The 18,341-nt window shown below is 35.9% G+C and overlaps 1 protein-coding gene across 2 annotated transcripts; it reads right to left on the bottom strand.

Annotated features, from left to right (window-relative positions):
- Positions 1–1,670: 1,670 nt before the first annotated feature.
- Positions 1,671–17,113, bottom strand: LOC145137897 (histidinol-phosphate aminotransferase, chloroplastic-like). 2 transcript variants are annotated; one of them, XM_079072038.1, is made up of 10 exons: positions 16,956–17,113; positions 16,625–16,871; positions 15,745–15,828; positions 15,060–15,214; positions 12,227–12,324; positions 11,953–12,061; positions 4,792–4,949; positions 3,632–3,774; positions 3,313–3,453; positions 1,671–2,041 (listed from the first exon to the last, which is right to left on the bottom strand). In XM_079072038.1, exons 2-10 carry the CDS (start codon positions 16,865–16,867, stop codon positions 1,910–1,912), a joined length of 1,263 nt encoding a protein of 420 aa, XP_078928164.1. In that variant the 5' UTR covers positions 16,868–16,871; positions 16,956–17,113; the 3' UTR covers positions 1,671–1,909. The 2 variants fall into 2 exon arrangements, with proteins under 2 accessions (XP_078928164.1, XP_078928165.1); XM_079072039.1 differs by having other exon boundaries at positions 16,625–16,882; positions 16,956–17,110.
- Positions 17,114–18,341: the final 1,228 nt, after the last annotated feature.

The raw sequence follows: 18,341 nt of genomic DNA, 5'->3' as shown, positions 1-18,341 counted from the left end.
AGAAGGAACCGAAGACTTTGTAGTCTACTGCGACGCATCAAACCAGGGGCTTGGGTGTGTATTAATGCAGCGAGGAAAGGTCATTGCCTACGCATCGAGGCAATTGAAAACGCACGAGGTCAATTACGCCACACATGACCTCGAATTGGGAGCAGTAGTGTTCGCCCTAAAGATCTATAGGCACTACCTTTACGGAACAAAGTGTACTGTCTTTACCGATCACAAGAGCCTTTAGCACATACTCAACCAAAAGGAGCTCAACATGAGGCAAAGACGATGGGTAGAACTACTGAACGATTACGAGTGTGAAATTCGTTATCACCCAGGTAAGGTAAACGTAGTAGCAGATAAGTCAAAAGGAATACTCGGGACGCCGAGTAAAGTCATTAACGATGACAATCCATTCACACCTGTCCACACAAATCAAAGAGGCTCAGCTGGAGGCCTTGCAACCGGAAAATGTGACGGGTGAGGCATTAAGAGGAATGGATAAAAACCTAGAAGTCAAAGACGACGGAGTTCATTACCTCATGAACCGAATCTGGACACCGAAGTTCGCTGGTTTCCGAGACGTCATCATGAACGAAGCACACAAGACTCGATACTCCATCCACCCAGGTTCAAATAAGATGTATCTGGATCTCAAAAAGTTGTACTGGTGGCCAAACATGAAAGCCGAAATTGCTACCTATGTAGGCAAGTGTTTGATTTGCGCCAAGGTCAAAGTAGAATATCAAAAATTAGGTTGACCAGAAGAGGCCGGGTTTTTAGAGGAAATTCTAGATATCTCATTAAGGACATTTGAGCAACACAACACGTGTTTCACATCAATAGGCTTGACAGTTGGCAGTAGGAGTAGCAATAGTGTTGGGTTGATATGTTCCGACTAGGGGTGAGCGCGGTGCAGTTCAGTGCGGTTATTGACCAAAACTTCACCCCTAACCGTAAATACGGTTAATCCATTTTCAAAACCGCTTGGTGCGATTATTTTTGCAGTGTGGTTAGTCGGTTATTTTTGCAGTGCGGTTTTGTTTTTTTTTTGTTTCGGTTATTAACCGTATTGATTGGGTGCAGTTATTTTGTGTGGTTTTTAACCGCACTTTAGAATTTAAACAGTTTTAAGAGTTTAAACATATTACTTGTAATAATAACCGAAACAAAAAAAAAAAAACAAAACCGCACTGCAAAAATAACCGACTAACCACACCGCAAAAATAACCGCACCAAGCGGTTTTGAAAATGGATTAACCATAAAGGTATAAGACAATTAACTTAAATTACAAACAACTAATATCTTAAAAACATTAAATCATCAGTAATTAACAATATCTTAAAATTATCAAATTTCACCATTTTTCAAAGTTAAACATAAAAAAAAAAAAACCAACACTTTTGTTTTCTAGAATTTTATCATTTTTTCATCCATGAGGTCTTATTTTTAATATTTAATATATTAATAATTAATAATAAAAAAAATTGTATATAATATATGCAGTACGGTGTGGTTTTTTTTGCGGTTTTTGAAAAACAGAAAACCTCACAATCAGTTTTTATTGCGGTTGCGGTTTTTGCGGTTAATTTTAGTTGCGGTGCGGTTTTTGCTCACCCCTAGACTTCCGACTATCAAACCCAACCGACCCAACAAGCAATATAAATTTCACAATGTAAGACGCTAGATAAAAGTTACATTTTTTGCCCCAACTAGCAAAGAAAAAAAAACATAATAGATGTCCTCCCAATCTGATTAATCACAGTTAAGGACATCTGTCCTACATGACAAACAACGATGGGTGCAATATGTGATAATCAACACAAGTTACAGCGTTTTCTTCTTCTAAACATTGTGACAGACAGACATCTTATCTGATTGATTCTAGAAAACAACAAATGTCAATAAAAATAATAGAGATCAAGATAGACGGGTGAGGCAATCCATTAAAGCGTCGGTTTGATCTGGTTTACCAACAGAAACACGGACATAGCCCTTCAGTTCTTTGTTGCTGTAGTGACGTATCATCACCCCCATTTTTGCAAGATCTTCCTGTAAATCATGAATCATCATCTTTAATATCATCAATAAACCACACCACAGAATGGAAGAATATCTGTGTCAAAACACAGAACTACTGGAATACGATATGCATTTATTTATTTATTTGGTTGGAAGGAAATAAAATGGTATTCAATAATAAAAACTAGATATAGTTTACTAATATTTAGATACACTTAAATCGTAAACATATTTAATGAGGGTATTTTGGTCTTCTTTTAATGGAAATTGAATTCCTTCCAACATACCTGAATATTGGAAGCTCAATTTCTAATTCCACCAGAATGAAACATTTGGTTGGATGAAATTGGTAATCGAATAAGCAAGGTAATGAAATAGTATGATCATGTTAGATTGGCATCTTACAATAAAATCAATTTTCATAATGAATCTTTTATATCATATGTATAGTTTGTCTTCATGTTGCCAACAAAACCAAATTATTGTGTAAAAAGGTAACCAACTTAGGGTTTATGTGTTTTCACCTGCTATCATTTACATATTTACACTTTTTGCCCAACTTTTAAACTTTGTTATAAACTTGGTCCCAACTTTTTAAACACTTTTTGCACAAACTTTTTATAGACTTTGAAATTTTTTTACAACTTTTTTTAAACCATTTTTTACAACATATTTAAACTTTTTTACATCATTTTAACCTATTTTTACAGCCTATGAAGGTTGAAAAAACATAAGAAAAAGGTTTAAAAAAATTGAATATAAGTAAAAAAGTTTAAAAATGATGATTTCTTTTTAGAGGTTTTCAAAAAAGGTTTAAAAAGTATTTTTAAACCTTTTCACATATCAAACCTTTTAAACTTATTTACTTATTTTTTCACCATTCCTAGGTTGTAAAAAAAGTTAGTAAAATGTTTAAAAAAAAATGCTGTAAATTAAGTTTACAAAGAGTTAAAAATGTTTAAAAAGGTTGCATATTGATGAGCTTTTATTCGATGTAATTTTTTGTTAGTTATAATTAATTAATACATAAGGCAGAGATAAAACCACATATCGTATTTACATATAATATAACAAATTCAGTCCCAAAGACGATCATGCAGCATGCCTATATAGGGGCAGAGTGCTTCTCATATCGTGCATGTGTGCAAAAGACGTAAAAGCCCTCATCATCATCATAAAAAAAAATAACCCTAAACTCCCGTCTTGTCCCACGTAACAAACAAACACAGCAGCCATATAACATATATATATATATATATATATATATATATATATATATAGAGAGAGAGAGAGAGAGAGACCTTTAGGTTCTTAGCATCTCTTCCAGCAGTGACCTCGCAAAGTATAAAATTGGAATGGCTTGGATACGGATTTAGAAACGGGACTTGTTTTAAAAGCGCATAAAGCCTCTCTCTTTCTTCTACCAGGGCCACTTTTACTTTCTGCCAATCAATCAATAATCTCAAGTCAACACAACAGTCACATGATTGTACTTTGAAAAGATGCAGCAGTCTACCCAATTCCATTTTCATTGCTCCCAACTTTTTTTGAATGTACTTTGAAAAGTCTACCCAATTCCAACTGTAACTGTAACTGTAAGTAATGGTATCAAATAATTACCTCCAAATAAGTAGGATTCTGCAATGCTGCACAAGCAGAGAGTTCAGCAGCAACAGAGACATTATAAGGTTGCTTTGCCCTCCAGAGGTACTCAATAATGCTCAAAGGAAATGCTCCATACCCCACCCGTAGTCCTGCTAACCCTGTTTCCAATTCCAACCAAAACCACAAACATCTCCATCACTATTCACTATTCACTATCACTATCAATTCAATGGGACAAATAACACTAGCTTCTATTATCATACCTACCTTACCTTCTTATATTCCAATTATTAAACAAAAAAAAAAAAAAAGTGATTTGCTACTACTCACTCTTATAATAATAATAATAATAAACCAAACACACCAACTAGTACACTAGTTATTCCTTTCAAAAACACCACATACTGATGATACCAAAACCAATCATTTGGTTTGGATTTTGGTGGTGTTACGAGTTTATAGCTCAAATGTGTAGTAATTTCAAAATATCATGAAACTAACTGAAACTGTTCTTCATTTGTTAAACAACAATTTACTTGATGCTGAAAGAATGATGACAATAATAATGTGATGAGAAACAGAAATTAGGGTTTAATGAAATCAAATTTAGGAGAGGAAGATGATCTTAATGATGAACTACAAAAAAAAAAAAAAAAAAAAAAAAAAAAAAAAAAAACCTAATTTCTCATTAGCACAAGGTTGGAGCCAATACAAGATGTATCAAAATATCAAAAGTCTAGACATCAAAGTCAAAGACATAATCCCCTTTTCTAATTCTTCTCAGTCCTATAACCTAATTCGGCCACTTTCCACCACTACCCTTTTGGACCTTCTAGAATGACCTTTTAAGACTCTTGGTTTATTGGTACTTGGGCCTAGTAATTCATGATGCATATGCACATCAAACATCATGTATTATGTCATTTGTTTATTATCTAGGACTAGGAAGGACAGACAAGCAGTTTTCTTTTCCCATCCAAAAACACTCTTGTTCGTTCGAAAATATTAAAATAGCCCTACCCTATACAAATGTAGCAGCGTCAAAAGGAAGGGTAGTCAGTCAGATGGTTTGGAAAAGTCTCGGTCAAAGCTTGATGATGGTTGTAAGTTTTCATGGGTATAATAAATAGGATTTAGGATAGAAGAAGAAGAAGAAGAAGAAGAAAGTTATGTACCTGCCCTTTTGCTAAATGTGCGAAGAACAATAAGATTGTCATGCTGCTTGACCCATTGCATCTTAGAATCAAGTCCTGAAAATTCAATGTATGCTTCATCCAGGACAACAAGTATCGGTAGATCAAGTATCTTCAATAGAACATCATCACTGATCACACTGTCCACGTCCATCAGGATAAATATATAAATATACTAAACACACCACTTATCACTTGTTGTAATAAAATCACACATGCTTCGGAAATGAAAGATAATAAAGGATAAATCATAAATGGGAGGGAAATCATTCCCTCACTTTCTCAAAATTTGCTCAGTTTTCACTATATATATATATATATATATATATATATATATATATATATATATATACACACACATACACACACACACACACAGGGCTGAGTTATTGTGAGAACTAAAAAAAGCATGTGAACTTGCGAACTCATAATCAAATCATCATTTTTCAACACCAATAACACCAATCTTCTCCAAATGGTGCGTCTAACCCATATCTAGGCTCAAAAAAAAAATTTGACAATTTTTTTTATTTATTTTCGAAATTTGCATGTATGCACAATCAACAGTTGTACGGACTGTTGATGAGCACAATCGGCAGTCATATGGACTGCGGATGAGCAATCAGCAGTCCATACGACTGCTGATTGTGCTCATCAGCAGTCCGTACAACTGTTGATTGTGCTCATCAGCAGTCATACAAAAAAAACAAAAAAAATCGTCAAATCTTTTTTTTGAGCCTAGATATGGCTTAGACACACCATTTGGAGAAGATTGGTGTTTTTGGTGTTGAAAAATGATGAGTTGATTATTAGTTCGCACGTTCTCACAAATCTTTTGGTTCTCAAAAGAACCTGGCTCTACACACACACACACACATATATGTGTGTGTGCGTGATAGGAAAGGTTTAGATTAAGCAAATAACTGTTAACAAGATGGGATAACAAACAATGGTTGAACGCTTGATTTATTTCTGGAAATGGTAATGGAAGGAATACAAAATGGAATGTCAAAGAAGAGAGCCAATAACTACTCTTCCTGCCCAAGCTAGACACTAGCCGATTCTCTCTAACAGAAAATATTCTCTCCACACCTCCTTATTCCAGCATTCAAGGGCGGAGCCAAAAAAAAAATTTAGGGTGTTCCTTATAAAATAATTGAATATATATATATATATATATATATATATATATATATATATATATATATATATATATATATATAGAGAGAGAGAGAGAGAGAGAGAATTACAAAAAAAATGGCCTCTTAAATACAATTATATATATAAATATATATATATATATATATATATATATATATATATATATATATATATAAATGGAATTATGCAAATTTATAAATATTGAGGTGTGAAATATGTAAATTTTGAAAACTTGTATTAAAAGAATTTAACTTCCAAATATAAGGGGCAAAATTTTAACTTTAGAAATGAATTTAAAAAAAAAACAAAGGAATTGTAATGCACTGGGATCGAACACTTAACGTATGATCAAAGATACAATGCCTTGCCGCTAAACTACATGTGTTTATTGAGTAACTTACACCCAAAGAATATCATATTTCTATATGAAAAAAAAAAAAAAAAAAAAAAAAAAAAAATTGAGGGTGGGCCTGGACCTACCCTGGTCCTAAGGTGGCTCCACCCTTGCCAGCATTTAACGTCGGGGTCGTGAAAATTGGGCTTGTCCGCAAGCCCAAAAGTAGGGAAAGAAGCCTGGATGGCAAAAGCGTCTTCCCATGTTGCCTCAGAAACTGTTTGATTTTCCCATTGAATGAGCCATTCTTCGACTTGAGAGTCTCCCTTTGTGACAGTGCAAGTAGCTAAGCATTGCAGTGGGTGTGGAGGAGTGGTGGAGTCCATTTCGAGCCAGGGGGCAAAGATGGTTCAGCTTGATGGTTCCCAATGGCACGTTTAAGAAGGGAGACGTGAAACACGGGGTGTATTTTCGAAGAATCTGGTAATTGGAGGCGATAAGCAACTGGACCAACACGAGCTGTGATGAGGAAAGGCCCGTAGAAGTGAGGTGACAGCTTTTGGTTGATCCGACGAATAACTGATTGTTGACGGTGGGGACGCAATTTGAGAAAGACACAGTCCCCTTCGGAAAATTCGATGTCCCGTGTGTGTTTATCTGCATAAGTCCTCATGTAGGACTGGGAGCGTGCAAGGTGGTATTTGAGCTGTGAAAGGGCCTCGTCTCGATCAGCCAAATCCGATGCCACTGCTTCACAACAGATCTCACCTTGTGTGTACTAAAAAATTGTCGGAGGAGGACGACCATAGACAATATGAAAAGGAGTGGTATTTGTAGATACATGGTAAGCAGAATTCTGCCCATGGAAGCCAGTGGGACCAAGTCTTGGGTTACTCAGAAGCGAAACATCGGAGGTATGTTTCAAGACTGCGGTTGACCACCTCGGTTTGACCGTGGGATTCCGGGTGATATGCTGAGCTGAATTTCAAGTGACTCCCTTGTAGCTTAAAAATCTCCGTCCAAAATTTGCTTAGAAACAAAGGATCACAGTCGCTAAGGATGGTCTTGGGTGGACCATGTAATCGTATCACTTCTTTAACAAATATTTCAGCGAGGGAACGAGCTGTGATAGGATGTTTTAAAGGTATAAAGTGGCAATATTTTGACAATCGGTCAACAACTACCAAGACCATTTCGTGCCCTTTTAATTTGGGTAAGCTTGTGATAAAATCCAATGAGATATCGTCCCATATGCGCGATGGAATAGGGAGTGGCTGTAGGAGACCCGCAGGAGCAAGGGTTGAATGTTTGTAGCGTTGACAAGTGTCACAAGCCTGGACATAAGCTTTGATAATTTTGGTCATACCGATCCAATAAATTTGGGCTGCTAAACGGCGGTAAGTCCATTAAAACCCCGAGTAGCCCCCAGTAGGACTGTCGTGAAATTCTGCAATCAGCTGAGGAATCCAACCTGAAGAAGCTGGAATGACCAATTTGCCTTTGTGGTATAGTTTATCCTGGATGAGGGAAAAACCAGGATATGAAGAAAGGTTGGCCTGTAAATCAGAAACGATTTTTTGAAGTTGAGAATCAGCCTCGAAACCCTCCAACAAGGAATCGCCATCTAGCCAACAAGGATATGACAATAGGGTGCGAAAGTCTGGAGCTTCGGAGACACGGGAGAGAGCATCGGCAGCGCTATTATCTCATCCCGGTTTATAGAGAATAGAGAAATTGTATCCCATAAGTTTGGCAAGCCAATTTTGTTGGTCAGTGGTGGTAATGCGTTGTTCTAGTAGATGGCGGAGGCTCTTTTAGTCTGTGAAAACTGTGAAAGACCGCCCCAAATAGATAAGGTCGCAAGTGTTGAATTGCAAAGACGAGAGCCATCAATTTTTTTTCGTATGCAAATTTGGAGAGTGTTTTGTCAGACAGTGTCTTGCTAAAATAAGCAATTGGCTTGCGAGATTGCACAAGGACAGCCCCAAGTCCATGGCCATATGCATCGCATTCGATTTCGAATGATTTGGAGAAATCAGGAAGTGTGAGAAAAGGGGTTGTGGCCATTGTCTGTTTCAGAAGAAGATCGAAAGCAGCTTGTGCTTCAGGCCCCCAAGAATACCCATCTTTTTTTGTCAACTCAGTTAGAGGGCGGGCAATCTTGCCATACCCGGGAATGAACTTTCGATAATAGCCCGTGAGGCCTAGGAAACCTCGAACTCCTTTCACGTTTTTAGGTGTAGGCCAAGCTTGGACAGTAGTAATCTTTTGAGGATCCATGGAAACGCCCTGTTGTGAAATAATGTGTCAAAGATATTCAACCGATTGGATGCCAAAAGAGCTTTTCTTTTTGTTAATGACCAATTTGTGATCTTGTAAAAGTATGAGCACTTGGGTAAGGAGTTGAAGATGGAAGTCCCAATTTGTGTTGTAGACTAAAATGTCGTCAAAAAAGACGAGAACGCCCCTACGAAGAAGTGGGCCGAAGACTTCGTGCATTAAGGCCTGAAATGTAGAAGGCGCATTAGTTAGCCCAAAAGGCATAACTAAAAACTCATAGTGGCCATTATGAGTACGAAAAGCAGTCTTATGGGCATCCGATTCGCACATCCAGACTTGATAAAATCCTGATTTAAGGTAGATCTTCGAAAAGAAAGCAGAGCCATGAAGTTCATCGAGTAGTTCCTCGACGACTGGGATTGGATACTTGTCAGGGATTGTAACACGGTTAAGAGCTCGATAGTCAATACAAAGTCGCCAGGAAGAATCCTTCTTGCGGACAAGTATAACGGGACTGGAGAAAGCACTATGGCTCAAACGAATAATTCTGGTGGAAAGCATCTCCTCCACCTGGCGTTGAATCTCATCTTTTTGGAGATGAGGGTATCTATAAGGGCGTACACAGATAGGACATGTCCCTCGAGTAAGGTGATACGGTGTTCAATAGAACGGATAGGAGGAAGCCCTTGGGGAGATTGAAATAAAGGTGTAAATTGAGACAGGATAATAGTTAATTGGTCTTGTTGTGTAGTAGAGAGGGTAGTGGTGGGTTCATGAGGATCGGTGATGGTGTTCAGATGGAGTTCTAGCCATAAATTAAGGGAGTGATGTTGAGGTGTAGGAGAAATGCCCTGTAGTGTAATCTGTGAGCCCTGGAACCAAAAACGCATCTCCTGTTTCAACCAATTAAACACAACGTCTCCTAACGTACCCAGCCAAGCAACGCCCAAAATTATGTCCAAAGATCCTAATTCGTAAACAAGAGCATCAACTGTACAAGAATATGAACCCATGGACAGTGGAATACCTCTGCATATTTCATCCATCGTGACCTTAGTACCGTCGCTGATAGACAAAGATTTGGTGCGAGAGATTGGGAGACCCAAAGTTGATACTACTGTTTTGGAGATGAAATTGTATGTGGCACCACCATCAATCAACATAAGAGCTGTGAAACCGTGGAGCTGACCCGCAAGCTTCAAGGTACGTAGTGTAGTAGAGAGATCGGGTGTGAAACCATGAGAATCTAACACATGGCATTCACCGTCGACAGGAGTATCTTCGGTTGGGTCCGAATCGAGATGACAGAGGTCATCAGATTCATTGACAGTGTCACCATCGGTAAGAAGTAGCACACGAAATTGACCATCGCTACATTTATGTTGGGGGGAGTACTTTTGACCGCAGCTGAAACAGAGCCCTAGACGACGGCGTTCCTCCCAATCATGTTTGGTGAGGTGTTTGGTGCGATTAGGTCACAATGTAGTAGTAGTTGGTCGGGTCGGGTCGGGTCTGGAGGTTTACCCGTGGTTTGACCCGGAGTAGGCGCGCGTCTCGGTGTTATCTTCGGTTGGGTCCGAATCGAGATGACAGAGGTCATCAGAATCATTGACAGTGTCACCATCGGTAAGAAGTAGCACACGAAATTGACCATCGCTACATTTATGTTGGGGGGAGTACTTTTGACCGCAGTTGAAACAGAGCCCTAGACGACGGCGTTCCTCCCAATCATGTTTGGTGAGGTGTTTGGTGCGATTAGGTCGTAGTGTAGTAGTAGTTGGTCGGGTCGGGTCTGGAGGTTTACCCGTGGTTTGACCCGGAGTAGGCGCGCGTCTCGGTGTTGGGCTAAGTAGATCACTGGATTTAGGAGAGGAATGGGCCGGAGAAAAGGTACCTTTCCCTGGTGGATAGCCCGATCCGAATGAAGAAGTCTTCCGTTGGAAAGTTGTGCAATCGGCAGGGGTGGTTGTGGCGGTGGCAACATTGCGAGCTAATTCTATGGCGGTGTCACAAGTAATGGGGCGTAGAGCACGAACCCAGTTTCGGATGGTTGGTTGAAGGCCACGTAAGAACATCCCAAGGGACCGGTCTTCAGATTGATCGGGAATTAGGGCAGATATTGACTCAAATTGCTCGATGTAGGTGTCGATGTCGGCTTCCTGAAAGATGGAGCCCAGAGCTTCGAGCTTCATGTACGTTCAGGAAATGAGAACCACCAAATCGAATGATGAGTTTGTCTTTGAATTGTTCCCAAGTGGATTGGGGATGTTTCAACAACAACGTGGTGAACCAATTGAGTGCAGAACCCTCCATACACATCTGAGTAAGCTTTAATTTGTTGGAATCGGCGGTTTGATGAACGGAAAAGTAGAGTTCATCTTTGGTTATCCACCCACGAGGGTCTTCTCCATCGAACACAGGTAATTTGACGTTCGGTAGAGAGAACAGCTAATCATCTATGGGTTGGAAAAGGGGATTGGAGAGGCCAGAGCGGAGGAAGGTACCGAAAGAAGCACCTTCTTCAACAGGACGGTTGAGAGAAGTCTGCAGCATTTTCTCCATGAGCTCCTTCAAGGATGAGAAAAAGACAGTCAAATCCTGCATTTGTGTTGAGATCTGGTCCATTTTCCCCTCCTGAGTATTCATTCTATTATGGAGAGATTGGAGACGAGTGGTAACGTGAGCATCAGTGTTATCAGGCATGGTGATGGAGGAGGAGAAACAGGACAATGGAACCAATAGATTAAGCAAATAACTGTTAACAAGATGGAATCACAAACAATGGTTGAACGCTTGATTTATTTCTGGAAATGGTAATGGAAGGAATACAAAATGGAATGTCAGAGAAGAGAGCCAATAACTACTCTTCCTGCCCAAGCTAGCCACTAGCCGATTCTCTCTAACAGAAAATATTCTCTCCACACCTCCTTATTCCAGCATTCAACTATATATATATATATATTACCCCTCAAATGATGCAACAACTATGACATCATTTTACACCTGTCCTATTTTCTTTTTGCGTGAGTAGACCTTCCAAGGCCTGGGCTCTTCAGTGGGCTTGTTAGTTGGACTGACCCGTTCCCTATCAGTGTGTGTGTGTATATATATGTTATTAAAACACGCTGTATTAAGATATGGTTTGGTCAATTTTTCGGTTTAACAAATAATCGAAATCCAAACCGTCGATTTTCAAACGGTTTGGTTTTCGGTTTTCTGTAATGGCTTTTCTCATTTTTTTGGTTCAGTTTTATTTTTCTGCATACTCATGGAGCACTTTTCAAGCAAAAGAAAACAACAACAACAACAACATTATTAATTAATAATAATAATAATAATAATAATAAGAGCAGTTATTTATTAATTACCTCCCATCAGGATTATTGGGAGAAGTTAGAAAAATGATCTTTGGTTTCTGATGCTCAACAGCTTCAGCAATCTTTTCTACATCCAAGCTAAAGTCTGTCTTCCGAGGTACTGCTCAATTTGACCAGATATAAAAATCACTAAATTTAAAACATGGAAGAAATATAAGGTAGTAAAGGAAGGCAGGGTGTGGATATATTATTGGGGCAAAATACCGAAAAGCACATGGTACTTTTATTGATGTGATACATAATGAACAGAGAATTAAATCCCTACCTTTTATAACACGTGCACAATTAACAGCTGCATCAAATTCATACATTGTAAAGGTTGGAGGACAGTCTACAATACTGTCACCTGGATCAAGCACACACCTGTGACATTACAAAATCAAATCTTAAAAATAAACAAATGCACAGAGAATAACAAAAATTAGATTTTAGCATAACAAGTCAGAACACTCCAACAAATATCTACAAGTCATAACGAGCTAGTTGTATACTCTTACATTGCTCAGGTATATAACTTGTTTTAATAAACATAATATATTAACAGAGGCTATATTTTATATATATATATATATATATATATATATATATATATATATATATACATACACACACACGCATACACATGGAAAGAAAGTTTGCACTCTACATTAGTTAAACAATATGCTATATATTTTAAAATTATAAAATTAATTAATAAAAAATAATATATAACAATTCATAGCTAAATAATAATAAAAGATTAAATACAAACAAAATGTCCTAACAAACAATGAAAACATCTACTAATAACTACGTAGAAACTAATATTATAACTTCTTAATGAGGAAGTTTGCATTAAGTTCTAAGTTCTAACAAACTCAAATTAATGAAAAGAAGTTCAATTAAAAGAATAGTGAACATGACACACCTAATCCATGATCTAAATAAAATTTTGTATTTTATATATGAAAAATGTCATACATGAATAGTTTTTTTAATGTGCAAGTATAGACTAAATATTGGATAATCGTGTAAAGAAAAGAAAAGAGCAACAATTGAATCTCCCAGTTGACCAAGATTGAATAAAATCTGCCTATGGTTATTGAGTTCACTTATTACAAAACCATAGAGGGAGAAGGAAATTAAGTTGTCAATATACATTTGAATTTGAAGTAAGAATTAAAGTTGAAGAGGTTGTAAAGGAAATCAACTTTGATGAAAGAAGCCCAATCCAGATTTTGGAGTGTTTATTTATGGGTTTCGGTCAAGATTATTTTGTTGGTAAGCCTTAGGAAAATTATTCATGCTTTCAGTCAAGATTTGGGGTAAGGTAAACAGGAGTAGAATCGAGTATATTGTATATTGAGTAGTTGTTTCCCTCCATGTGTTAGATATCTAAAAGGAAGAAATAAAAAGATTAGAAATCCCAGTTTTAGTGTAAAATTGGAAAAGTATAAAAGAGTATTAAGTTTGGAGTTATGGCAAATGTTGCTAATACATGATAATAAGTCCCATTTGTATGGATAGGTTAAATGAAATTGAAAAATGGTAAAAAGGTTGTTGTCGTGTAAGAACCGGGGCCATGGGATGGGGTAGTTTTTTTCATTCTTTATTTAACCTTAACGAGGAAACTTGAATAGTTGTAGAATGAGTGTTGAAAAAGCGAGGAAATGATGAGGTATATAAGAAGAAAAAAAAAGAAAGAGATTCATTCACAAAGCTTTGGTAGGTAGGTAGGTAGGTATCACTAGATGCCAGGTTGGTTGCATCTGAAAATAATAAACAACAACCAAGGCCAAGGTAATTTGAAGGAGAAGCAAAAAGATGGTAAAGAAGTTGTACACCTAAAACAGAGTTTCAAGTTCAAGAAGACACAGAGACGCATAAAGGTTGCATCGTTATGTTAATTAAAGTGGAGGGTGGCTTCGTTCAACATCAACACACATCATATCATAATGTTGATTGATTAAGGAAGGAGCATGCATAAAATTTAAGGGGAAATTCAGGCAGTTGTTACTTACTTGTTAGCAAGGTTAGACAAGGATAAAAGGGCAGTGGACTAGTTTCCTTTTAACTTTTGTGCAATTTTACTCTTGTCCCCTCTTTTACTCAGTTTTATTGCAACTATAGTTTTCTGCTTTATTCCCTAATGTTTTTATTGACATAGAGAATAAAAAACTGCAACATAGTGTTTATAAAGTCAATGTTTTCTTATTCCAAAATTGACAACAATCAAACATACACTTTACATTAATTTTGTTTGGGTTTTACAAGTGTAAAACTCAAGATTTTTATTTTTGGAAGATTCATGCTATAATCTAGTTGTTGCAAGCAATACAATTAACTCTAATGTGCAAGAATGGTTGAACATGATTCTAGATATTCATGTTGAGGCATGAATAGTAGGGTAGGGTCCTTTTATGAAACTTGAAAGTTTGGCTGTAACAACAGCAAAAGTACAATCAAGCACACACACCTGTGCCCTCTGCTTAAACTAGTCAAATATAACTTATAAAGTCATGACTCATGAGAAACCATTAGCAACATAAGTAGTATAACTAGTTCCTAAGAAACCCGCATCATTGGAGGAGGCAATTGAGGTCATGGGAGATGGCTCAAGAAAGTCAAACACAGTGACTAGGTATATCATGCATGTACAAAAAAAAAGTTGTTATTTTATAATTTATTTCTATGAATTATTAATTAAAAAAAGGTATAATCAAACATCGATCATGTACATTGCTAGCTTCTTTTGATATACAACAGTTTTAGAATACTTCTAACTGCAGGAATTTTATTATTGTGATGTAATTGTTTATTGCAGATAAATATATATATAGATATTACTTATGAGCATTTCAAGAGTTAAAGTTGAAATTATAATACTAAAAAAGCTTCACATATTGGTAACTTCTGTTTTGGAAAAACGAAGATGAGTATAATAACTATTAATTTTCTATTTTCAAAATACTTTTAGAAAACTAAAAGTCTAAGAAAACAATAATTGATTATTTCAAGATCAGGTTTGCCAATTCTGTTGTAGCAAACTGAATGAATATCATGTTATTGGATCCAAGAATAGAGATTTATAAGTGGAAATTAGAGAGTAAGTGGCTAACCGCATAATGAGATCAATTAGCTCATCAGCCCCACAGCCTACAAGGATATACTCAGATTCAAGCCCAGAATCCTCAGCAAGGGCAGCACGCAGTCTACGACTTTCAGGGTCCGGATAAATATAAGGAAATTTCATTGCTCCTAATGCCTCGAAAACCTACAAATCAGTATTTGTAATTTAAAACAACAATAATTCCTAGTTTCACTTTTACATATATTACAAATAAAAAAAGATTTCATTCTTTACTTTAGATGACTACAAGTTTGTTCCTTTTCCAAATTCCACATTATAAATGAAGATTGATTTCTCATGCTACTTTTCTAAATCTCTTTCTCGTACCCTCAAAATTTTCTCTTCGTATTATAATCTAGAAAATATAATTGATACACACTAATGGTATTTTGTTGGAGGTACTTTTTTTTTAAAAATAATTGTTATATATATATATATATATATATATATATATATATATAAAAATAAAAGCAAGAAAAGAAAATGTTATTTATCAAATCTTTATAATTTTAAAACCATGACTAGGATACCAAACCAGAATGTCGGGGCTAAAAAAAACTTTAGCAAAGAAAGGCTCTTTGAGCGATAGTAGGTAGTAGAAAAACACATGCCCATCATTGATAGTGTTTGGAGGCAAATTCAATTGATATATAAGAAAGCAAAGCAAGGCTTACCTCTGGAGGTGGACCATACGGATTCTCATTTGCATCTAATTTTACAATCTCCTCAGGCTTCCTACCAAGACGAGTTGACAAAACCTGTATCATAATTTATAACCTTCTTGTCATTTACTCATTGCATACCAATACCATTTTTAGGCTGTTAATACTTAATAAGCAGCAAGGACACAATTGTTTTGCTTATTTACGCTGGCTATGTTTGTTACATATGACAAGGGCTATTTTTGATGATGATGATGATGATGGTACAAACAAGAGATCGAGACTTGACTGAGCCCATGTCCCGCTTTTTTAAGGGACAAAAAAAAATGGCAACTTTTGTCTCATTGACACCGCCGGTCCAATGCACACCAAACGTGTTAGTTGTTACAATAACAAACTTTCTTTAACTTATTAGAACAAGACAAATATCCCATTTGTTACACAACAAATGTAAAATTGCAATAACTAGTCTGTCTTTGCTACTAAAGACGTGAATACCTCCTCCTCTTCATCTATGTAACCAAAGAGATCTGCCAATGGCTTTATTCAGCCTACTGAAATGATTCATGCCTTTTTTTTATTAGTATTTATGATCTAACATGGTGTTGTTCAAATGAAGCTCAAATATCTAGAAAAGCAACATCATATGCTTCTGTTTTATACAATAACAATCTGGAGGAACCGACTTCAACCCATATATGTAGAAATGGGTCAATTTGGTTTTATCTTTTGTTGCTAATAGAATAGGTTCCCACAAAAATGAAAACTATACAACTAAGATAATATCAACTATAAGTGGGTGGGTACGATTGAATTGATAAAAAGGCAAATCAAATATAAAATCATGCATTGTTAATTGGAGTGCCAACTATATCAGATGATAAATGATTACCTCGAAGGGCAATATGGATTGATATGGGGACAATTCTCTAAGATGATGTCTGATGAAGGAATCCCCAGTCAATTGTTGTCTTCCCTCTTTGACCGTTGCGCTAATAGAGGCCATGCAATTCAACTTCCTCTGATTCCTTGAAAAGTCACAAGTTCTTGTTTTCAATGATGACGAAAAGCAAAAACCGTTGCTGGATTTGACCATGCAAAGAGATGAACCATTGTATAAGTCAATCACACCCATCAATCTGCATTTTGACTATAATGATTATAAACCACAAGTAGAATGAGAAAGCATGAAAGCAAAAAGAACACCATCAAATAAAACAAACCTAAATTAGGTCGGTATGAACAATTTTGTGGGAGGATTCAAGCGACTTCTGGATTGCAGAGCCCTAAACCCTGCAATATGATACGCTCTTATATGCAAAACTGCAAATTTAGGTCGAATTTGGAGAACCCGGCACTATGACTATGGTTTATCTGGGATTATTAGACCCCTCGCCTTTTTTTTATTATTATTATTTTAAATAAAAGTAAATAGTTATATACAAAAATGTCATATAGTAGTTTGTATTTTTCTTTCGTAGGATTTCAAAAAAGTTTTTAAATTATAAAAATGATTTGTGGTTAAAAGGATGTTTGGAATTTCATTTTGAAGTAGAAAAAAAAAGTATTCAATACTAGTGTATTACATCGGTTAATTTAAAAAAAATTGTTAAATATAAAAGTCAAACTATTTAAGAACTTTGAATTTTTAAGAAAATAAGAAAAATAATTATTTATAATAATGGAAATGTTTTTTATCTTTTAAATTTAAACAAATAATTTAAATAAAGAAAATAAGTTAATGAACTTTAATTTTGAGAATTTTGAAATTAAAATGTAAGTTTATTACTACATTTATTGTAATTATTACATTAAAATATTATGTGGAATTTAATAAAATAGAAAAACCTATAAAATGATATGTGAAAAAATAATTAATTCGAAATAACTACAAAATGACATTTGGCAAATTGAATGAGAGCGTGACAAATGGCAAAAAAATCTTCATTTATTAGAGATGATTTATTGACTTGTGAGGTGAAAAAATGAGTTTTTAAAAAAGTATTTAGATTAATTTATTAGTGGCAAAAGTCAATAAGTTAAAAAGTGTTGGGCTTAAAATTATCTTTTGTTTGTTTTTTAATCTTAATAACTTATAAGTCATTTCAAAAATACTTCTTGAAAACTTATTTTCAAAGGGTAAACAAAAAGTTGATTTAAGTCCTTATTAGGTATCCAAATACCTTGTTTAACTCATTAACTTTTCAAGAAGTCGATAAGTTAAAAAGTTGTAACGTCCCAAAAATACTGAGTAAAAAATTCATTTTAAATAAGTTAAAGTCATTCATTCGTTGTTCCAAAAGACGATCAGAGTCAAAGTATTCTCAAAATATCAGAGTACTTTGTAAACATTCAGTGCGGAATAAAACTCAAGGGGATGCAGTGCGATCAAATCGGACCCTTCCTTTTTGGAAACGGAAATACTTGAAACCATAAACATAAACTGTAAGCACAAAGTTTAGTGAGTTCCCCAAAGTACCACATACCATACATACATATCATACATGCATATCATACTAAAACATGTAACGGGTCTATTTCACCCTGAGTCCCTTCTGACTCTCTAAGTCCCTTCCGACTCGCTGAGTCCCTTTCGATTCGTCGAGTCC

This window comes from Lactuca virosa, chromosome 9 (genome assembly GCF_052849685.1).
Source record: "Lactuca virosa cultivar CGN04683 chromosome 9, Lactuca_virosa_CGN04683_v6, whole genome shotgun sequence".
NCBI lineage: Eukaryota > Viridiplantae > Streptophyta > Magnoliopsida > Asterales > Asteraceae > Lactuca > Lactuca virosa.
Note: the sequence above shows the minus strand (reverse complement) of the source record. Positions and strands in the feature narration are given on the sequence as shown.